The sequence below is a fragment of the Gorilla gorilla genome, chromosome 6, assembly GCF_029281585.2.
Source record: "Gorilla gorilla gorilla isolate KB3781 chromosome 6, NHGRI_mGorGor1-v2.1_pri, whole genome shotgun sequence".
Lineage (NCBI taxonomy): Eukaryota > Metazoa > Chordata > Mammalia > Primates > Hominidae > Gorilla > Gorilla gorilla.
In genome coordinates this window covers 144,080,922-144,104,967 of record NC_073230.2, presented here as the reverse complement: position 1 = coordinate 144,104,967, position 24,046 = coordinate 144,080,922, and the positions used below count along the sequence as shown (strand labels likewise).

Below are 24,046 nucleotides of genomic sequence, written 5' to 3'. Positions count from 1 at the left end.
GGAGATTACATAGACCAATGGGAGCTCCTGGCATACCCCGACTTTGAAGAGCTTTAAACAAATCTGTTCTATTTACCTTAGTCTGGAGGAATTAACAAAGCTGAAAGGCAAAAAGGACAATAAAAAATGTTACCTCAAATCATCTTTGGCAATTGTCTCACAAACTAATATGGATAAAGACTGATGAAAAGGGTCAGGGTCCTTTAGTCTGATCCTTGTTTGGGGACATGGGCTATATGCACGTGTGGTTAAAATGGAAAGGGGGTGGAGAATAAGCTTTTCTGGGACTCTTTGACATGGCAGACCAATGCACTGAGGTTCCAAAATCTGTTGGTGATATCCTAATGTGGACTACAGTTAGGTTGGGAGGACTTAGCCATGAAATGGTTGATGAAATTAAGGTGAAAATTGAGATTAAAACTGAAATATTTAAATGGACTTCATGTGAACTGGATGTATCTCCTTTACCTGAATGTATTGGGATGGATTTTATATCTGATTGGGGAACACTTCCCTTACCTAATATTGTAAAACCGAAGGCATGTAAATTTGCCCTTTATCCAGTATACCTGCTAAATGGGAACCTATAGAATTGTCCAAGCCGACAGATTTTAGTTGGAAATAGTATAGAATACCTGGTGCACAAAAATAGATTACACCTTTAATCAATGACGTGTTAGAAACTGGGCTGCTGGTACCGACACATTTTCTCTACAGTAGCCCTGTATGGGCCAGAGATTGGGGCTTATGGAAAAAGCCTGTGAGCACCATTCAGCAGTGACTGCCGGAATTTGGACCAGAAAATGTTCGGATGCAGCTGTAAGATATACAGCATTTGAGAACCAATTACTAACTGGCTATTGGACATTAGTTGAAAATGCCCCTGTGACTGAATATATTAGTCAGGGTTCTTCAGAAAAAATAGAACCAGTAGTGTGTGTGTGTGTGTGTGTGTATTTATTGTATCAGTGAATATACACATATGCGTATATACATTGTCACAAATTATGGAGACTGAGAAGTCTCACAATCTGCTGTGTGCAAGCTGTAGAACTCGGAAAGCTGGTGGTGTAATTCAGTCCAAGTCCAAAAGCCTGAGAACTAGAAGCTCTGATGTCTGGGGCAGATGATGAATATCCCAGTTCAAGAAGAGAGATCTCACCCTTCCTCCATCCTTTTGTTCTATTCAGGCAGGCCCTCAATAGATTGGATGATGCCCCACCTCCTTATATTGGTGATGGTGGATCTTCTTTACTGAATCTACCAATTCAAATGCTAATCTATTCCAGAAACACCCTCAGAGGCACATCCAGAAATAATGTTTTACCAGCTATCTGGGCATCCCATGGCCCAGTCAAGCTGACACATAAAATTAACCATTATACTGAAGGACATATAACCGTGAAAGCTGAAATGCCCACAATGCCTTAAGTGATGTGAAAGAAACACTCTAATAAGGCAGTGCCCAGAAGGGCTCCATAATAAATGGAAACGGTTTATACAGGACAATGTTACTGGGACAGTGCAAGGAGATACTCATTCTGTTCATGTGCAGGAGGTCTCTTTTCCACTGGAGCCTACTTTGAAATAAGCTGAGGAGCCACCAAATCCTATGGCCACCTGGGCTGTGCCCTATGAACAGCTCTCTATTGAAAGAGAGCTACTAGGTTGACTGATGGCAGTTCCAAGGTGGATAATCAACATCCTGTTTGGAAGACTACTGTACTACATCAGATGATGGAAAAGTTCTGATTGAAGAAGGTAAGAACAATCTGCTCAGGCTGAGCTATATGCTGTCCTTGCAGTGATGAAAAAACTGAACAAGTGTAAAAGTTCCATTTAAAAATAATCAAAGTTTGGGTGTGCCAATGGCTGGCCATATGGTCAAATAGATGGGCGATGAAAAACTAGTCTATTAGATGCCCCATGTGGGGCACCATCCTATGGAAATCACCATGGAATTTAGGGGCACATTAAAGTAGGACATGTCAATGCCCACCAGAAGAACACTCTTCCAGGATCAGATGATGACTGGACCTAGTAAGTGGAAAACTTGGTGTGTTTACTTGAGGTGGGCATGTGGGTCCATGAAATAAATGGAAATGGGAGAGGTGTAGGAATGTAGGCATGGGCTGATTGTTGGCATATTTCTCTTACTCCCTCTGAGGCACAAAATATAAATAAATACTTCAAGAGAGACAGAGACCGCAGGTGGCTATGGGCAGATTTCCTGGGGAGAAGGTGGCACACACAACTGACAAGTAACTACATCAGAATGCTGTGGTAGCCCCCAGAGACTATAAAAGGGTCCTGACAGGACTAGACATTTACTCTGGACTAGGCTTTGCACCCCCAGAGGTAGATGGATACAAAATGCTTAAAATACTATAAAAGGACTGAAGCAGAAGATACTGTGGCAATTTGGACCATCAAGTTATATTTCTTCAGACCAAGAAACACGCTTTACAGCCCATAGTGTCTAATGATGGGCAAAAAGATATCACATCAAAATGGACTAGTGGTTTACTAGAGAATTGGAAAAGGTAATTGAAACTTTTTTTTTTTTTTGTCTAAAATGGGGGGTGATAAAGGCAGGAAGGGCTGACATATATACCTTCATGTGGATGCACATTCAACATGAGGGGGACAAGAGTGGGTCCCCACTTGACAAATTCTTTTACTTTTATGGTGGATCTGGAGAAGAAGGGATGGAGGAGGACACTGGTACAAACTACAAAATGATTTCTCCAGTCACCTCAACTTTTCTTTTTTTTTCCAGCCTGGGGCAGTGGTTGGAGACTGCAGGTGCTGGAAACAGGAATCATTCTTAAGCAAGAAACTTACCTTTCAACCTTTATGTCAGAATTGCTATGGGCCTAACGGGGTGGACTGTGTCTTCACCCCACCTGGCAAAATTCAGATTGATAGTGAATGCAGCTGTATTTCCTGGTGGTCAAGATAGCCCACTAGTTCTGTACCTATATATCCTTACTCTAAATAAAAGGGAATGAGCTGAAAGGAAGCACGAGCTAGACTGGTATTACTGCTGGCAATCTAGACCAGGACAGTGGCTAAGCCTAACAACTCTTTCAAAGGTGAAAATGTTTGGGTAAAAAATTATGACAAGTGAAAAATAGGAGAAATAGCCAAGGCACAGGAATAAATAAATGAAATAGGTAATGAGGAAAATCTAGTATTACACTGGTGTTTTGAGAGAGGCTCAGAGCAAGAGACTGTAGTCTCTTAGCTTAATTATCCTAGATGCCCAAAAAGGTGAAGTCAGTTTTCTAAGACTAGCCTTACTCTTAGAAGCTGAAAAGGTTGAATGGAAGCTTGCAAACTTGAGTGGCATTGCTCTGGGAGACATTCTGGTCATAAGATATAATGATGAACTGGACCAATTAATTGTTAATGACAGAGGTAATGAGCCATTATCTTTTGATTCTTATTTTTCAGGTTACATCTACTACAATACTGCAGATACAGTATAACATTGGTATTGCTGGTATGATTCCTCTCCCTTAGGTAAGTAAGTCATATGATGATGATCAAATGTATTGGAAAATTGAATCACGGCCTCCTTGGTATGTAATATCAATGAAAAATGGGCTGAGTAAGAACTGGATCTACTTAATTATGAGTTAATTTCTATGCTGAATATTTATGTACAAGTTTGTTAAAACGTATAAATAGCAGAATATTAAAACAGGAGATAATTATACTAGTTACAAACTAGGCTCTTTGTTAAAGAGAGCCTAGGCCAAGGGACAGTGGGTAGCCTGTGTGTAAATGATTAACTCAGCAGGCCTTGGTTGTCCAAACCTTGCACATTGTAAAGGTTTGGACCTTGCTAAACTCTTGGGAGATAGCCTCTGATGCCTTGGAATACCTTGCCTCATAAGAGTATCTTTGTCTACCTGGGACCTTGGGCTATGTCAGATAGTAGTTTATGCTAACAATTGATTTATTGTGGTGGTGGTAGTGGTAGAGGCCTTGGACACACAGTATCAGTTTTGACCCCTGGAAAGGCCAGAGACTAAGTAACTAAGGTCAGCCATGTGGGCACTGAATGTAAATATAACCAACCTGCAATAGAAACCAGTGACATCAAAGCTAGATGAGCTTCCCTGATTTGCAGCACTTCATATTATCTCACATTATGGCTGGGAGAATTAAGTGCTGTTTCTAAGACTCCACAGGGAGAGAACAGCTGGAAGCTTGTGCTAGGTCTCATCTGGACTCTGCCGCATAGCAAGCGTCCCCAACCCTGAGGCCATGGACCAGTACTGGTCTATGGCCTGTTAGGAACCAGGTCACACAGCAGCAGGTGAGCAGTGGGCGAATGAGCATTACCACCTGAGCTTTGCTTCCTGTCAGATCAGCAGCAACATTAGATTCTCATAAGAGCACAAGCCCTATTGTGAACTGTGCATGCAAGGGATCTAGGTTGCGTGTGCTCCTCATGAGAATCTAAGTAATGCCTGATGCTCTGAGGTGGAACAGTTTCATCCCAAAACCATCCCCCAACATCTACAGAAAAATTATCTTCCCCGAAACTGGTCCCTGGTGCCAAGAAGTTTTGGGACCACTGCTATACGCCATTTACTTTTGCTGATTTTAATCTGTGTCCTTTCAGGGACATAATAAACCATAACCATGAGTATAATGGCTTCTCTGAATTCTGCACGTCTTTGTAGCAAATCGTTGAATATGAGTTGTCTTGAGGACCCCTGACCATACTCATAAACTGTTTGCTTTTATGACAATAAATTGACGCAACTCTTTTTGGAGAAAAATTTGACAGTATCCTTATACCAGAAATTATGGGAATGTACCCCCAAAATACGTATGTATATATGCATTAGGCCACACATAAAAGGATATTTATGCTGTTCTGTTTGTCAGAGCCAATGACTGGAAACCCCTTAAATTCATTAATAAGGTACCAGTTAAAGAAATTCTGATTCATCCATTTAATGAAATCTGATGTACCAGTTTATAAAAAAGGAGACTAATATATATAAACTGATATGGAAAGTCTTTCAAGATAGATGACTGTGTAAGACAGAGTTAATTTATAGCTGGACTGGAAAAGCTCTATTTTTACCTCTGGGGAATTCTGGCTGTCCAGCTTTGACTCTTGGCCAAGATAAGAACAGTAAGATTAATGATGTGCTGTTTACTGTCTGAAACTCCCCCTGAGAGTTTCATGTCCCCCCGCATGGCCAGTTTGTTTACTGATGGTTTTCATTTGGCAGAATCAGGAAGACAGCCTGGCTTGATGTCATGACTACAGGGGTCTAAAAACCCAGATGGGAACTTTTGCCTTGAGGTTTTCTGAAGCTAAGATGCATCACATAGATCTTGGTGTTTCAATCTGAAGACAGGCAGTCTATGTGTGAATAAGGCCCCTGGAAAGCTTGCACCTGGGCCCCAATGCTTGCCACAGTATCTTTCTCTTGCTGCACCGTATCCTGTGCCTTTGAATAAAAGCCACACAGAAGAATGCTCTGTGAAGTCTTATAAGTCCTTTCAAATATCCAAATTTGTAAAATCTTTGCAATAGTAAAGTGACAAAAGCAAGGTCTAGAGCAATATGTAAGACTGTGGGAAGTAAACTTTCTGAAATGCTAGCAAGCAAAGGTGGAAAAAGCCATCAAGGACACATGTGGGAGAAGATTTTGATTCTTCCTACACAAGGATGTATTGTATTGGGTGTTCCAGTTGGCTTGAGGACCAGCAGAGCTTGCAAAAATTTCACGGGCACAGACTGAAAATAAAAGAACAGTGGCATAGCCCAAAATAAAGCTTTTATCCAGCATGACTATACCTTGCACAGATAGTGTGACCAGTAGCTGTGTGACATCATGACTCTGGGGATCTTGGGAAACGTATGCTGAGAGAGGTTGCACCTTCACCAGGGTGGAGGCTGCATTCACAGAGTCCAAAGCCTATTTATTATGTAAGATATCTGAAAGGAGGCACCACAAACTCTAGCCACTCTTACAACAATATTTTGGTTAGAAACTATATTTAGAATTTCAATAGAAGAGGCCAGAAACACAGCTGCCCACATCTGAAAGAACCTCAGCAGTAACAGTGGGGGATTACCAAGCAACCAAGGAAAATAGAAACTCTCCCCACTCTGAGCTGCTGATGGTGACTCCTGTGACTGAGGGCAAAATGACAGCTGAAAGTGAGGGCTAGGAAATTTAAGGAAAAGAAAGGTGTGGCAAAGACGTGACAGAAGGGTTTTCTAGTTAGGTGAGGTGGAACCAAGTTGAGTGGAATGAGCACATGCGGCTGGAAGTGACACTGAGAAGCAGTGGCCCGACGGGGTCTTGCTTTCCTCTTCCTTTTGGGTCTCTTCTGCTCTCATTCTCTTGTCACTGTTACTGGAGAGAAATTAGGCAGAAGTCACAGTAGGAGCAGTAGGGATTTTCCTTTATTGCTCCTTATCCATTCCCTCTGCCACAGATATGTCATGAGGAGGCTAGGAAACAGAACCAAAGTACAAAAAGAAAGGCTTGGGGGAAGGTTCAAATTCAGTAGCATAGCAGTGTTTCCTCTGCTGGACTTTTTTATTTCCTGACCTGGTGCTGTAGCAAAAATGAGGTTGGAGGGGGTGGTAGCAGAGGAGAGGTGGGGATGATGGTAGAAGGACTGAAAGGAGAAAAAGGGAGAGAGATGTCCTATACTACAGAAGATAAATATATACCCAGCTTTGAAGAGATGTGTAAGTAAGTGATTCTGTTTAGTACTATTAAGCATGAATTCTTTAATATATTTTTAACCCTGTAACTTTGGAATTCTTGAGGAAATTACCTTTGTCCTCTATGAACAAAAATCAGTGTTCTTTCTCTCTCTCCACCCGTCCTTTCTCCCCATATCTATCTATCTATATGCCAGATAATATATGAAGAAAATTTAGTTTTTAAGAACTCCTAGTAGGCACTGCAATAAGTGTAGTTATAAAAAGTATGTATGTGTAATTTTTTTTATTCACCAATGAGTGTCCATAAGATCTCTACCTGGCAATAACATATGTTTGCGTGCCTCAATCAACAAAAGGTGGAAAGTCATGGCAGTGAAAATATGATGAACAATGGGATGTTTCTGTCATGCCTGTGCACGGATTGGAGAGATGAGGCTATAAGCTTTACTTGGAAAAGCAAAAAATGAATTTGGGAATGGACACATACAGAAACATTAAAATCTATATATACTAAAATATATACTCTTCAGTTTCATAAACATCCATTAAAGGAAAAAGCAGAAAGTGGGAAAAAGACAAAGGAGCAGAAAGAGAAAATCAAAGAGGAAAAGAGGAAAAAAGGAAAAAGGCAGAAAGTGGTAAAAGAAGATAAAGATACACTAAGAAGACAGACCTACAAGGAGGAAATAAGGAGAAAGAGACAGAGAGCCACAAAGAGCAGGACTACAGCTCACAGCCATTCCGGCATAGCCTCCATCTGTGACTTCACTCTGTGTATGAGTTTGTGCCTGGGACACCGTCATGCCCTTTGGAATTGTTTAGAATTGCTAAAGCTTCAGGAGCCAAGCAAATGCTGTAAGTGCCTCCATTTAAGCCCATGTGGCTACTGAACACTGGAAATGTGGCTGATCTCAATTCAAATGTCTGTAAAGATAGATGCACAGCAGATTCTGAAGACTTTGGACAAAAAGCATGTGAAATATTCTGGATATATCTGGGTTAAATAAAATACATTTTTAAAGTTAATTTCATTTTCTTCTTTTTGCCTTTTTAAATGTGGCTACAAGCAAATTTAAAATTACATTATGTGGCTCATGTTATATTTCTGTTGGAATGTACTGTTTTCTAACATTGTGAGTCTCTTCATTAAAATTAAGGTTGGCAAAGTAAGTTTGCTAATGTCTGAATCCCCCAAACTGCTAAAAACATACCAATATGCTGGACTTTTTCATCGATGACTTCACAATGGTATGGCCACCGTGTTGGGCTCAATGGACCAGAAGAAGAGACACCATATAAATCCCTTGGTTCACGAAGACGTGGCACCCATCTCCCTAGCTGATATTCTAATAGTATCTGTGTAGTCCGGGGGAAGAAGGGATCACCAAAAGAGTCAGCTGAGAAAAAGGTTCAAACACAATCATGAGTGGGAAGAAGAAAAATACCAACTCCTGTAATTTTTATATAGTTCCTTTTTTCCTTTCAACACTATTCAATGTGTGGGTATCATTATAAATGTTTTACAATTCATGGCACTGTTTATAAAAGTACTGATGAAATTTTGTGATGATTGATCTTCACAATAGCCAAAAGATAGTTGACTTTTATACTATTAATTTATTCTAAAAGCTCACTACTGGTTTAAAAACATGTTTCTCGTAGCTTTTCTAGCAAATCATCTACTTTGACTCTTCTTAAATGTAGTCACACTATTTGTCTAACGAGTTAAATACAGTGATGAACTATAATTCCTCACCACTTCCTGGAACTGTATTCTCAAGGTTTGCTAGTGAACTCAGTCACAACTTTTTCTCAGTTCTCCTTCTAGAGCTACTGTGTGATACAATGCCAGGAACACAATTCACATAGACTAGTGTGGGGCCACGCCAAGCAGGCCGTGCAGTGATCTGGTGTTTTGGTGTGATACTGTACGGCATCAGTTTGACGTTGATGATCACCCTCCTTAAGCGCACTTCTCTTATGATACATTTCCTGGGTTTCCCCCTCCCTTCCACATATTTGGTTTTCCATTTGTCTCACTGACTCCTCTTGCTCTTTCACCTCTGAAATGTGGCTTTTTGCCGAGATTTAGTTCTTGGTTATTTTTGTACAACAGCTGATACAGCAACTGGACTAGAGCTCAGATAACTGGATTCCTTCCCTTTTACCACTTTGTTTTTGTATGACTTTGTTTGGGCAAGGCAGCCTCTTTGAACATAAATCTTACTACAGGTCAATAACTAATAATATCACCTGCCCTAGTTACTTATCAGGATTGTTCTATAGACTCATTCATTCAACAGATACTTATCATGCATCTACTATGTGCTAAAAACTATATACAGACAATTGCCATACAGGGTGAAAAAAACAATGTCCCTGCCATCATGAGCTTACACTGGAGTAGGGCATATATAAATAGGAAAACAAGATAATTTCAGATCATAAATGCTACAAAAATAAAACACAGAAATATAAATGAAGATTAGAAATGGGAAAGTGGGAGTGAGAATGCTATCTTAGATAGGGTGGTCAGGCAAGATTTCTCTGAAGAGGTAACATGTGAGCTGACACCTAAATAATGAACTCAGCCCCGGAGTAAAGACTGTTGTGGCTGGACACACTCTAACAAAGCTGAAAGGCAAGCCTCAAAGTAATGAAACTGATCCACAAGCAAAACAAATGCTTATCAGGACAAAGTCCAACATTCTTTAACTGAATACAACAAAATCCAGCAACCACATGTAAAATTTGCAAGTGTGTCATTCACCCAAAAGTTAATGAACAAGAGTTCTAGTCCTGCTGTGCCAACGTAAGTCTTATACAGGCCTTCTCTCTCACTAATTCCAACTAAACTCTAGATAAAATACAAAAACATAACTATCCGAAGAATTTGAAAAGTAAACAAGAGCAGACTGTAGAGTTAATACTTAGAGAAGCACCCCCATAGGAAGGTGAGTCCAGCCCCTTGTTTGCTCTGGCCTGCTGAATGGCAGGCCCCATGCACACAGAAATGTGGTGGTGCAAATGGCTAAATCTCAGATAGAAACTGAGTCCTTTTTTTTTTTCTGTTTACTAAAGTTTGGAGTTATTTTTTATTATAAATGTTTGATTCCAAAATGCTTGAGAGTAGCCTTTTCTTTTTCTCTTGAGCAGAATAATTTAGTCACACCACCCTAACAATGATAATATCCTATTTAGTGATTACCTACTATGTGCCAGACCCAGTGCTTGGAAGAGATACAAACATTGATAAGACAGCCTCTGAGATCAAGGCATTCTCAGTACAGACAGAAAGAAGGAAGGGTTAGGTGATATGATATGGCAAGGGCAACCATGCAGGCATATACAGGATGTCATGGGAGAACGTGGTGGGGTGGTCAGTAGTGTAGAGGTTGAGAAATTCTGGCCTAGACTAAGAAATGACAATATGTACACATACAAGAAAATAAAAAAAAAATTCCTTCTCCAAATCAGAAACCCAGTCTTTCTTAACAGAAGAACCAGGAAAAGGGGTCCTTACAGTGTGGAGGGAATCTGAAGGGAAGAAAGCAACCAGAGAAAGGTATCTCCTAATCCTGTGTATGAGCGCACAAAAGTCTCATCCTAATCCCTGAGCTATGCAAGCAGACACACTCTCAGAGACTATGAAAACTTAACTGAAATTTTAACGAACCCCCCCCCCCCCACATACACACAAATGTCTCAGCTCAATCCCTGAATTACACATGTGCAAGACAGTCCCAAACCAATACAAGGAAAACTGAAGAGAACTAAACAGGGCTTTGAACCATCTATACAAGTCTCAAAACCCCTGAACTACACTGGCATGGGAAAGAACCAAATAAGCATAGCAAAGGCCTACAGATCAGAACTGAGATCTGAATTTTCCACAGAAGGGGCACCAGAACTTATTGCTTCAACCTAACTGGATTGATTGCCTGCTAGAAGAAATACATTGACCCAGAATCTACACAGCATAGCATGAATAATGGAAAACCAGGAATAGGACCAGTTCTCAGGGCAAAAGGCAATCAACAAATGTTAACATCAAGATAACCCAGATGGTAAAACTATCAGACAAGAACTTTAAAGGAGTCATTACAATTATGCTCCATGAGGTAAGGGAAAAGCACACTGGTACTGAATTAAAACCTAAGAATTATTGGCGAAGAAATAACACATTGCTGGGAATGCAAAAGGATATAGCCACTTTAGAAAACAGATACAGTTTCTCATACAGTATATATTTAGCATATAACCCAACAATACTATTCCTAGGGATTTACCCATGAGAAACAAAAACATGTTCACACAAAGACTTGTACAAAAATATTCATAGGAGCTTTATTCGTTACAGCCCCAAACTGAAAATAATTTAAATGAGCATGAATGGATGGCTAAATGGAGAAATTTTGATCTATTCACATAATGGAATACCTCTCAACAATAAAAAGGAACTACTGATATATGCAACAACATGGATAAATCTCAAGAGTATTATGCTAAATGAAAGAAGACAGAAAACACAAAATGTATGATTCTGTTTTGTGAAATTCTAGAAAAGCCAAATACAGGGGAGGGAATGCAAATCACTGGTTGCCTGGAGCCAGGGGTGAAGCCTGGAAGGAGAGGATCTACTGCAGAGACACAGGAACATTTAGGGGTGATTAAATGTTTTACATCTTGCTTTTGGTAATGTTCTAAACAAAGGAAGCAACATAAAGGGATTAGTATAAATGGGCAATTCAGACCAACTAAAAATATGAGTAGATAATAAGCCTATAGAAGTAATTCTCAATTTTTCTAGCAATCCCAGAAATGCTAGTTAAAGGAGTGAGTTATCTCCTGTTTTCTCATAGCTTGGCAAAATTTAAAAAACAGAAAAGGGTAGCAGGGAAATGTCCACAAAACAGTACTATAAAATTTCTATGCCTATAGGTATAGATATGTGTATATGCAAAAAAGTTCTAGAATGATACACACCAAACTAAGAATGGGGTTATTTCAAACAGGAAGATTTATTTTAGGATGGTGGCAAAAGACAAAAGAAAAAAAAGATAAAGGCCTTAACTCCAATTTCAGAGTATTTGTGACACATATGTAAATATTTAGTAGAGATATCTTAGCGTTTGAAAGTACCATTCTAAGTATAAATCTTTAAAAATTAAGTATACACCAAGATGTCCACACACATGTTCAGTTGCAAATGAATGACTTTATTAATGAGACTCTTTAGACAATGTACTTCGTTTAAATGAAGATGTACTTCTAACATAATCTGTCCGTTATAACTTGAGTCATACAGTCAATACATTTAAACAAATGACAAGGTAAATCCTTATGTTAAATATAAGATAATCACCACTTTCATTTATTATTTTCTAATATAAAATAGGTTTACCTAAAACAAACCTGAAAAGTTTGAACTCTGCAAGTAGATACATTTCTCTTTCACAATCTACTAGAATAATCATTCCCTATATTATTCAATCTGACTTTTTAGTTTCCTCATCTTCTTTTTTATCCACTCAAAGTTTTATGCTAAACAAAAACTATATGAATAGGTTCAAACCTGTTAAAAGTGCACACCGATGAAGATCTTCACTTACAAATTTCATGAACATATCCTCATCCTAAAATAAGAATTTAAAAATATTTCTCTTTTAAAAACCAACAGTTTTCAAATCCAGAATTTTTTTACATCTATTTTAGTACTTGGGATTGAGTATATGTCTTTAACCTTTAATAAACGAGAAAATTAAAGGATTATTATCAGCTACTGGTCTCAATGCACCCAACACTTCAAATATCCTGAAACCTTAAAGTTTGCATCTTTCATTCCTCCTCTTCCACTGGGTGTGGTCATAATAATGACTTTATGGAAGGAATAAAGTTTAAAGATTCTTGATAAACCTGGGAAAACAATTTAAATTAAGAATAAAATTGGCCGGGCATGGCGGCTCATGCCTGTAATCCCAGCACTTTGGGAGGCCAAGGCGGGTGGATCACCTGAGGTCAGAAGTTTGAGACCAGCCTGGCTAACATGGTGAAACCCCGTTTCTACTAAAAATACAAAAAAATTCGCCAGGCATGGTGGCACATGCCTGTAATCCCAGCTACTCGGGTGGCTGAGGCAGGAGAATTGTCTCAACCCAGGAGGCAAAGGTTGCAGTGAGCCGAGATCGCGCCATTGCACTCCAGCTTGAGCAACAAGAGCGATCTCAAACTCTGGCTCAAGAAAAAAAAAAAAATTAAATTAACAAAAAGAAAAACACAGAAAGCCATAAATCCTTTAAATAGCTAAAGTAAGCTTTAAGAGCTTATTTCAGGACATTAGTTTACATACATAATTTATACTTTAATAAAATTTGAAGGAAATCTCTCAGCCTATGTAGTAGAAACAGACTAAAGAATTTTAAATACTACGTTTTTCCCCCTTTTTCTTCTTCCATGTCTCTTCCTTTATGACATCAGAGCCACAATAAACTGTTATGGTGATACACAATAAGGTTAGAACACGGTGGTTCTACTATGATTCATACTACGATGTAACACAATCCAGTCAGCACATAGAAGAAAATAAGTGGACATCAATCCTAAAACTAAAACCCTACTAATAATTTCATATACAAATTTTAATAAAACCTAGAAGAATCTTAGCTAAAATATTTTCTCAAAAAAAAATACAAATATAGTTTCTCTTTCTAGACAGGGCATAGTGTTCCCAGTGATAGCTTAGCTCTTTCAGCCAAATTATTTCCCAACTTCAATGACAATAATTTAAACATCCAATTGATTTTTATATCCAATTGATTTTATAATATTTTAATTGGGGTTTTATATAATACAAATTTTATCTCCAAGTAAAATAAAGTTGAGAAAAACATACCGATTCATCTTCATCACTGATTGTTCTGTCTGAATAGTCTTCCTTTTCTGAATCTTCTGACATCTCTTCCAGTGTTTGACTTGAGATTTCTTGTAATACACGGGTAGGCTGTAAAACAATTTCTAAGGAAATTATATGACAGCTTTTCTTTTCAAGCTGTAGGTGTTTACTACATTAAATGAGTACTCAAAAATATATTCAATTGTATTTAACAGTCACAACAGTCTTCTCTAAAAACTAATTAGAATACAACTAATAAAACCTTCAATTTCAAAGAGTTAAAGGAATTTTCCATGACTATACAACAACCACAATAAGACCAATCAAGTAAATCATTTAATTAAAAGGAATTTCCAGAGTATACAGCCAAATCATTCACATTTTATATTTACAATTAAATACTACACAGCAAGTTCAGAATGATCCTGAGGCGTTAAAAGATAATGAATTTAAAAATTATACTCACTTACTGAAATGTAGCAATATAATTTTAAGTTTTCTCCTTGATTTTCACTTGACCAAAAGTTCAAGTGACAAGACTTTACATTTTGATTATTATTCTGTAGATACTGTCTGTTCTAATATTCATTTATATTATTCTTATTCTTAGAAATCTAAATAGCTACCAGAAGGTTGTATTGGTAATGACCATTACCATTCTATGCAATTATCTTCCCATGTGGGTAATATCAAGACCAGGGAATAATCGAAATTTCTTGTCAAGTTCCCATCGTTCTTGAGAGACCAAAGGACTCGACAATTTCAAATCTATTGGTTTACGCCCCTCTCTACAGAAAGCGTGTTTTGGAGCGTGGACTACATATAAGTTAAGTCCAAGCTCTATGGCAAATCACTGCCAATGCCACGGAACCGACTGTCTCATAGATGACACCTTCAGTCCTAAGAAACTGAAGTTTCTGCCTGGGCATCACAACTCCACATTTGGAAAATCCGACTGGCCTAAATTCCATTCCTTACAGGTGCACACAGGGCGCACGAAGTGCTGACCTGCTGTGGATACAGCTCTGGTCTCAGGAAACGGCCCTTATCCACCGGCGCTCCGCGGGTGTCTTCCACCACTGCGGAGGAGGGGCAGATGCGGGCGCGTCCACGCTTAGCCGCGTCCCGACAGTACCAAGGCGTTTTTGGCGGGAAGCACGATGAGGCCACAACTCCGGGCCGCCGAGTTCCTTCCCGCACTCACTCCTGGACACCTTGGTGTGGGGAGGCGCTCATTTTCCGCGGCGCGCTCGCTTCCCGCAGGGGGCGCCCCGCCTTACTTCTGCATACCTCACCGTCCTGTCGGGGCCGGCACCTCGCTCCCACGCGAGTCCTCTGGCCAGGCCAGTCGTCGCTTCCGTGCGGGGAGAATATCTCGGGATCTCTCGGAGAATATCTCGGGATCTCTCGGAGAATATCTCGGGATCTCTTGGATATGCGGAGAACCCGGTATCCAGCCACTAGAAGTAACGCCACTGTTGGAGATCCGCAGCCCCAGCCACATTCCCAACTCTCGTCACCAGGCAACGGGTCCGCCCTCGCGAGACTTCGGACAGCCTTCGGAGATCACCTAGCAACCAGCTCCGAGGAAAGGAGCCTGCGTAGGTTTTGGCTCCAGGAAGCGCGATCCCAGAGGATGCCGGGAACTCGGGGTGGGCCGCAGGGCGGTCAGAGAGGTTCTCAGAGAGGCTTTGGGGTCTGTCGGGAGAATTTAGGAGTGGGGAAGACCGGGCAGCTATTTATTCCCAGTGGTCTGCACTTCGGCTGTTGCCTTAGAGGAGGCAGTAGAGCATGCTGGTTAGGACTGTGCTTTGGAGCCCACCTGACTTTTAACAGTGTGACATTGAACAAATTAATTACCTGGACTTCATGGGTACAACACTTGCAACTACTACTTGGAGTTGTTAGAATATTAAAAAGTACGTTGGTCTTGATTTTTTACAGACTGAGTTCCATTCTACACAATTGTGCGATTAATTCTCTTATTCGATTCTGGAAAATGAGGCTTTTCTCCTCAAATACTAAATGGAGAGTCATAGATGAACTAGGGGGAATTCTCAAAATTATCAGCTCAGAGATTCTTCATAGCAATCGTCAGCTAGCATATTTAACACTGTTTTCCTGATGACTGCAAATCACTATATGTAGTCTCATTTAATTAACAGACGTTATTCATGAACATCCCATATTGATTTTTTCCCTCATCTTTAGCTCTACAGGGTAAGGTAATCTATTTGGAAAGTTTTCCAAGTACAGCTGAAAAAAAGTCTAGATTTTGATGATATAAGAATGTAAATAAACACTTTTCACAAAGCATTATATGCCATGAGATTCGTGATATTGTAGAAACGGAGATAATAAATGGTAGCAAGTTTGAAAGTAGAATAAAGGGCAAAGCACTATGGCTTAAGCATGGAAGTGGGTTAACATAATCTCTTTGTATTTTGTAAGTTTCTGAAAATAGGTGTTTTTGAGGTCAGCAGTTTAAAAGTCTGAACCTTCCAGATTAGACCTTGGCCAGAGAATATTAATAGAGTATATCTTAGATCAACCTCTTGAAAAGTAGCTCTTATAGTTGAACCTTGTTTTATGCCATACATAAATCACTAAAGGTGACATGCACAGAGAAATCTTTATATATGTAATCTGTTTTTCTGTTGGATTTTAGTCATGGCTGCAAGCCATAGGATGTCAGCAAGCCATAGGATGTCAGCTGTACAAGGTAAAACTGAGAAATGGTCTAACCAGGTTATATAAGAAATTAATGGCAGGGCTGAGAGACTTAAGTCTCGTGATTTTTAGTCCAAACAGTTATATTATCACATACCAAGTAGTCCATGGGAAGAAAAATGATCTTAATGCATAATTTTAAAAACTTAGGAGTTTTTTTTTTTTTTTTGAGACAGAATCTCACTTGTTCTGTCGCCCAGGCTGGAGTGCTGTGGTGCAATCTCAGCTCACTGCAACCTCTGCCTTTGGAGTTCAGGTGATTCTCATGCCTCCTGACTAGCTGGGACTACAGGCACGTGCCACCACTAATTTTTGTATTTTTTAGTAGAGACGTGGTATCACCACGTTGGCCAGTGTGGTCTCGAACTGGTGTCAAGTGATCCGTCTGCCTCAGCCTCCCAAAGTACTGGGATTACAGGTGTGAGTCACCGTGCCTGGCCAAAAACTTAGGAACTTGGCAAAACTTTGAAAATGATATTCATTCATTATTTTATTAACAACTTTTTTCTTTTTAACGACAGCTCTGTCACCCAGGTTGGGGTGTAGAGGCACAATCATAGCTCACTGCAGACTCAAACTACTGGTCCCAAGAGATCCTCATGCCTTGGTATAACAAATTTATTGGATGGCTGCTGCCAGCTAGGGACAGTTCACTATTGCAAGGAAAAAACCCAGACATTTATTGTGGAGGTTATGTTCTGGTGGGAGTATTCAAACAAACCAATGATGATAATAAAAATGATATCACTCAGACAATAACTGCTATGGAGAGAAATCAAGTAGGGGGGAAAAAGAACAGGGGATGCTGGGAGTGGGGGGCCTTTCTAGGTTTTTAGATGGAATGGCCAGGGAAGGCCTCTCTGGCTAGGGGGCATTTGAGCAGAGGGATGAACTGTAGGATGTCTTAAGGGGAGACTCTGCCAGGCAGGGTAAGCAGCAAGTACATAGACTGAGAAGTCTGTGTTATGAACTACAGTTGAGCCTTGAACAACTCGGGGTTAGGGGTATCGTCCTCTACATAGTTGAAAATCTGTGTATAACTTTTGACTCCCCAGAAACTTAACTACTGAGAGCCTACTGTTGACTGGAACCCTTACTGATGACATAAACGGTTGATTAGCACATATTTTGTATGTTATATGTGTTATATACTGTATTCTTACAACAAAGTAAGATGAAATGTTATTAAGAAAGTTATAAGGAAGAGAAAGTATATTTACTATTCATTAAATGTAAGTCAGTCATCATAATGGTCTTCATCCTTGTCTTCACATTGAGTAGGCTGAGGAAGAGGAGGAAGGAGAGGAAGAGGAAAGGTTATTTTATTAACAATTTTTTTCTTTTTAAAGACAGCTCTGTCACCCAGGTTGGAGTGTAGTGGAGTTGCTGTCTCAGGGGTGGCAGAGGTGGAAGAAAATCCCTGTATACTTGGACCTACATAGTTCAAACTTGTATTTTTCAGGGATCAGCTGTATACTAAGCAGTACTGTTTAGCCAAAGCTTAGCTGGAATCAGTATCATTTTAAGGTAAGAGATTTCACAGGGATTTTTTTCTTCCCCAAGTAAAATTGAAATGGTTTGATTAAGCTTCTGCTTTTTTTTTTTAACTCTTTCTTTTTAACTTACTCCCCTATTAAAGACAGTAATATGTACTGGAAATGAAATTCTTTGTCTTTAAGTTAATATTGGAAGTAAGGCCTAGAATAAACTTCTACCAAGGACTTTGTCTGAATTTTTGTTCCCCTTCCCTATAATCTCACCAAAGAAGGTTACTGGACATGTTCCTTCTATAGACAGCTTCTGCCTTTTGGGAAGACAGCTTTACCCTTGTGGCAAATTTTTCTCCTTTTTTTTTGTGTGTGTGTGTGTGTGAGTTTACTCTAAGACTGCAGTCTAAAAGGCAATATAATAAAAAATAGGGTAAGAAAAGAGGAAAAGACAACCAAAACTCTAAGTGCCAACTGTGCCAAAAAGCACAATTACTTGTGTGGGAATCAGGAAGAAAGTTCGTTTTAGCAGGATGGCCAAAGATAAGTTGTGTTAGGAGTATAATTTTGTGGAATTATATCATTTTGATCAGAATCAAAATAGAGTCACGAAAGTTAAGAAAACTCTGACAAAAGAGCTGGGGAAGGCCATGAAAGAAGAGTCCTCACATTTGTTTGCTTGATAATGAAAAAGACTCCATAACAACCATAACCTTACACAAGGGCCATCATAACCTTACACAAAAGATACTTCTACAAGGACATCTGCTAAGCAACTGCCTGGCTAACCTCAGACTGGCATCACTCTTGTTATTGATCTTTGTGGCTAAGGGTAATCATTTAAAAAACCAGTATGTAATCTTCCTTTTTTTCTTTTAAAAATCTTTATCTTCCTTTACCTCCCTGACTACACACATAGTTTACTATGACATGCATATTCCCATTGCAATGTTCCATTCCCAAATAAACATCTTTTAGAGAGCCTGTCTCTGTTATTTAGGTTGACAATTGAGAGGGGCTTAAATGAGTATATGAAGTGACTAGTGCAATCAGTTACTTATGACATCATAGAACTCAGTAGTTAAGTGACCTTAGAGGTCTTGTAATTCGACTGAGGAAGCCATAGTAGGGCCTGGGAAGCCTGGGATAGTCTAGTAATTATCTTGGCCTTCTTCATACTATCTGGGTCTAGGATGACCTAATATAGGGCCAAACGTCTTAAACTGTTCCCAAGCTCAAATCTTGAGATCTGTCTCAGCCAGTCAACTAGCCAACACTCAGCTTAAGCATCATTCACTTGATGATGTCTTTTCTAATTACTTTGTCATTGGCAGAATTAATTGTCTGTATTTGGGGGCTACAGTGAAGCTATCGTTGCCCTTAGTATTTGGAAATGAGTTAGTAAGAATGCCTCCTGCCTGCTCAACAGATAATAGATAGGATAAATCATCTCAAAAGACAACGAATGGTTCCGAGACTCAGTGTGAAATCCCATGACAACAAACATGAAATTGTCTTTTTTCCCCCAAAAAACTGCCCTAACTGTGCAATGGTGAAATTCCCCTTCCAGCTGAGGGCATGTTGGCTAGAGTTGGTAACTTTTCAGCTACTAAAACAGTATCATCTTGATATTTGAGATTTGCTTCTGGTATTTGGCATTCGATTTGGCATTAAGAAGTTCATTTTTTAAAATTATACTTCAAGTTCAAGGGTACATGTGCACAACGTGCAGGTTTGTTACTCATGTATACATGTGCCATGTTGATGTGCTGCACCCATTAACTGGTCATTTACAATAGGTATTTCTCTTAATGCCATCTCTCCCTCCTCCCCCCACCCCAGGACAGGCCCCAGTGTGTGATGTTCCCCGCCCAGTGTCCAAGTGTTCTCATTGTTCAATTCCCATCTATGAGTGAGAACATGTGGTGTTTGGTTTTCTATCCTTGCAATAATTTGCTCAGAATGATGGTTTCCAGCTTCATCCATGTACCCACAAAGGACATGAACTCATTCTTTTTTATGGCTGCATAGTATTCCATGGTGTATATGTGCCATATTTTCTTAATCCAGTCTATCATTGATGGACATCTGGGTTGATTCCAAGTCTTTGCTCTTGTAGATAGTGCCACAATAAACATATGTGTGCATGTGTTTTTATAGTAGCATGATGTATAATCCTTTGGGTATATACCCAATAATGGGATCTCTGGGTCAAATGGTATTTCTAGTTCTAGATCCCTGAGGAATCGCCACACTGACTTCCACAATGGTTGAACTAGTTTACACTCCCATCAACAGTGTAAAAGTGTTCCTATTTCTCCACATCCTCTCCAGCCCCTGTTGTTTCCTGATTTTTTAATGATCGCCATTCTAACTGGTGTGAGATGGTATCTCATTGTGGTTTGATTTGCATTTCTCTGATGACCAGTGATGATGAGCATTTTTTCATGTGTCTGTTGGCTGCATAAATGTCTTCTTTTGAGAAGTGTCTGTTCATATCCTTCACCCACTTTTTGATGGGGTTGTTTGATTTTTTTCTTATAAATTTGTTTAAGTTCTTTGTAGATTCTGGGTATTAGCCCTTTGTCCGATGAGTAGATTGCAAAAATTTTCTCCCATTCTGTAGGTTGCCTGTTCACTCTGATGGTAGTTTTTTTTACTTTGCAGAAGCTCTTTAGTTTAATTAGATCCCATTTGTCTATTTTGGCTTTTGTTGCCATTGCTTTTGGTGTTTTAGTCATGAAGTCCTTGCCCATGGCTATGTCCTGAATGGTATTGCCTAGGTTTTCTTTTAGGGTTTTTATGGTTTTAGGTCTGACATTTAAGTATTTAATCCATCTTGAATTAATTTTTATGTAAGGTGTAAGGAAGGGATCCAGTTTCAGGTTTCTACATATGGCTAGCCAGTCTTCCCAGCACCATTTATTAAATAGGGAATCCTTTCCTCATTTCTTGTTTTTGTCAGGTTTGTCAAAGATCAGATGGTTGTAGATGTGTGGTATTATTTCTGAGGGCTCTGTTCTGTTCCATTGGTCTATATCTCTGTTTTGGTACCAGTACCATGCTATTTTGGTTACTGTAGCCTTGTAGTATAGTTTGAAGTCAGGTAGTGTGATGCTTCCAGGTTTGTTCTTTTTGCTTAGGATTGGCTTGGCAATGCAGGCTTTTTTTAGTTCCATATGACCTTTAAAGTAGTTTTTTCCAATTCTGTGAAGAAAGCCATTGGCAGCTTGATGGAGATGGTATTGAATCTATAAATTACCTTGGGCAGTATGGCCATTTTCATGACATTGATTCTTCCTATCCATGAGCATGGAATGTTCTTCCATTTGTTAGTGTCCTCTTTTGTTTTGTTGAGCAGTGGTTTGTAGTTTTCCTTGAAGAGGTCCTTCACATCCCTAGTAGGTTGGATTCCTAGGTATTTTATTCTCTTTGAAGCAATTGTGAATGGGAGTTCACTCATGATTTGGCTCTCTGTTTGTCTGTTATTGCTGTATAAGAATGCTTTTGATTTTTGCACATTGATTTTGTATCCTGAGACTTTGCTGAAGTTGCCTATCAGCTTAAGGAGATTTTGGGCTGAGACAATGGGGTTTTCTAACCATAGAATCACATCATCTGCAAACAGGGACAATTTGACTTCCTCTTTTCCAAACCAAATATCCTTTATTTCCTTCTCCTGCCTAATTGCCCTGGCCAGAACTTCCAACACTATGTTGAATAGCAGTGGTGGCAGAGGGCATCCCTGTCTTGTGCCAGTTTTCAAAGGGAATGCTTCCAGTTTTTGCCCATTCAGTATGATATTGGCTGTGGGTTTGTCATGAATAGCTCTTATTATTTTGAGATACATCCCATCAATACCTAGTTTATTGAGAGTTTTTAGCATGAAATGCTGTTGAATTTTGTCAAAGGCCTTTTCTGCATCTATTGAGGTAATCATGTGGTTTTTTTTCTTTGGTTCTATTTATGTGATGATTATGTTTACTGATTTGCATATGTTGAACCAGCCTTGCATCCCAGGGATGAAGCCAACTTGATCATGGTGGATAAGCTTATTGGTGTACTGCTGGATTCGGTTTGCCAGTATTTTATTGAGAATTTTTGCATCAATGTTAATCAGGGATATTGGTCTAAAATTCTCTTTTTTTCTTGTGTCTCTGCCAGGCTTTCGTATCAGGATGATCTTGGCCTCATAAAATGAATTAGGGAAGATTCCCTCTTTTTCCATTGATTGGAATAGTTTCAGGAGGAATGGTACCAGCTCCTCTTTGTACCTCTGGTAGAATTCAGCTGTCAATCCGTCTGGTCCTGGACTTTTTTTGGTTGGTAGGCTATTAATTATTGCCTCAATTTCAGAGCCTGTTATTGGTCGAGTCAGGGATTCAGCTTCTTCCTGGCTTAGTCTTGGGAGAGTTTATGTGTCCAGGAATTTATCCATTTTTTCTAGATTTTCTAGTTTATTTGCATAGAGGTGTTTATAGTATTCTCTGATGGTAGTTTGTATTTCTGTGGGATCAGTGGTGATATCCCCTTTATCATTTTTTATTGCGTCTATTTGATTCTTCTCTCTTTTCTTCTTTATTAATCTTGCTAGCAGTCTATCAATTTTGTTGATCTTTTCAAAAAACCAGCTCCTGGATTCATTGATTTTTTTGAAGGATTTTTTTGTGTCTCTATCTCCTTCAGTTCTGCTCTGATCTTATTTATTTCTTGCCTTCTGCTAGCTTTTGAATGTGTTTGCTCTTGCTTCTCTAGTTCTTTTAATTGTGATGTTAGGGTGTCAATTTTAGATCTTTCCTGCTTTCTCTTGTTGGCATTTAGTGCTATAAATTTCCCTCTACACACTGCTTTAAATGTGTCCCAGAGATTCTGGTATGTTGTGTCTTTGTTCTCATTGGTTTCAAAGAACGTCTTTATTTCTGCCTTCATTTTGTTATTTACCCAGTAGTCATTCAGGAGCAGGTTGTTCAGTTTCCATGTAGTTGTGTGGTTTTGAGTGAGTTTCTTAATTCTGAGTTCTAATTTGATTGCACTGTGGTCTGAGAGACAGTTTGTTATAATTTCTGTTCTTTTACATTTGCTGAGGAGTGCTTTACTTCCAACTATGTGGTCAATTTTGGAATAAGTGTGATGTGGTGCTGAGAAGAATATATATTCTGTTGATTTGGTGTGGAGAGTTCTGTAGATATCTATTAGGTCAGCTTGGTTCAGAGCTGAGTTCAAGTCCTGGATATCCTTGTTAACTTTCTGTCTCATTGATCTGCCTAATGTTGACAGTGGGGTGTTAAAGTCTCCCGTTATTATTGTGTGGGAGTCTAAGTCTCTTTGTAGGTTTCTAAGGACTTGCTTTATGAATCTGGGTGCTCCTGTATTGGGTGCGTATATATTTAGGATAGCTAGCTCTTCTTGTTGAATTGATCCTTTACAATTATGTAATGGCCTTCTTTGTCTCTTTTGATGTTTGTTGGTTTAAAGTCTGTTTTATCAGAGACAAGGATTGCAATCCCTGCTTTTTTTTTGTTCTCCATTTGCTTGGTAGATCTTCCTTCATCCCTTTATTTTGAGCCTATGTGTGTCTCTGCACATGAGATGGGTCTCCTGAATACAGCACACTGATGGGTATTGACTCTTTATCCAATTTGCCAGTCTGTGTCTTTTAATTGGGGCATTTAGCCCATTTACATTTAAGGTTAATATTGTTATGTGTGAATCTGATCCTGTCATTATGATGTTAGCTGGTTATTTTGCTCGTTAGTTAATGCAGTTTCTTCCTAGCATCGATGGCCATTACAATTTGGCATGTTTTTGCAGTGGCTGGTACTGGTTGTTCCTTTCCATGTTTAGTGCTTCCTTCAGGAGCTCTTGTAAGGCAGGCCTGGTGGTGACAAAAATCTCTCAGCATTTGCTTGTCTGTAAAGGATTTTATTTCTCCTTCACTTATGAAGCTTAGTTTGGCTGGATATGAAATTCTGGGTTGAAAATTCTTTTTTTAAGAATGTTGAATATTGGCCCCCACTGTCTTCTGGTTTGTAGAGTTTCTGCTGAGAGATCAGCTGTTAGTCTGATGGGCTTCCCTTTGTGGGTAACCCGACCTTTCTCTCTGGCTGCCCTTAACATTTTTTCCCTCATTTCTATCTTGGTGAATCTGACAATTATGTGTCTTGGAGTTGCTCTTCTTGAGGAGCATCTTTGTGGCGTTCTCTGTATTTCCTGAATCTGAAT

The 24,046-nt window shown here is 39.3% G+C and overlaps 1 protein-coding gene across 5 annotated transcripts in view; it reads right to left on the bottom strand.

The window, feature by feature from the left end:
- AGBL3 (AGBL carboxypeptidase 3) overlaps positions 1-15,012 on the bottom strand; it is a 149,057-nt gene extending 134,045 nt beyond the window's left edge. Inside the window, exons 1-4 of one of the 5 annotated variants that reach the window (XM_055347160.2) lie at positions 14,898-15,012; positions 13,608-13,715; positions 12,291-12,351; positions 7,927-8,112 (exon numbers count right to left, since the gene is read on the bottom strand). In XM_055347160.2, the coding sequence (XP_055203135.1) occupies positions 7,927-8,112; positions 12,291-12,351; positions 13,608-13,670 (310 nt within the window). In that variant the 5' untranslated portion in view covers positions 13,671-13,715; positions 14,898-15,012. Of the gene's footprint in view, positions 1-6,125; positions 6,396-7,926; positions 8,113-12,290; positions 12,352-13,607; positions 13,772-14,897 lie in introns of those variants that run through there. The other 4 variants (XM_031012772.3, XM_055347161.2, XM_031012773.2 and 1 more) reach the window with 4 other exon arrangements.
- Positions 15,013-24,046: the final 9,034 nt, after the last annotated feature.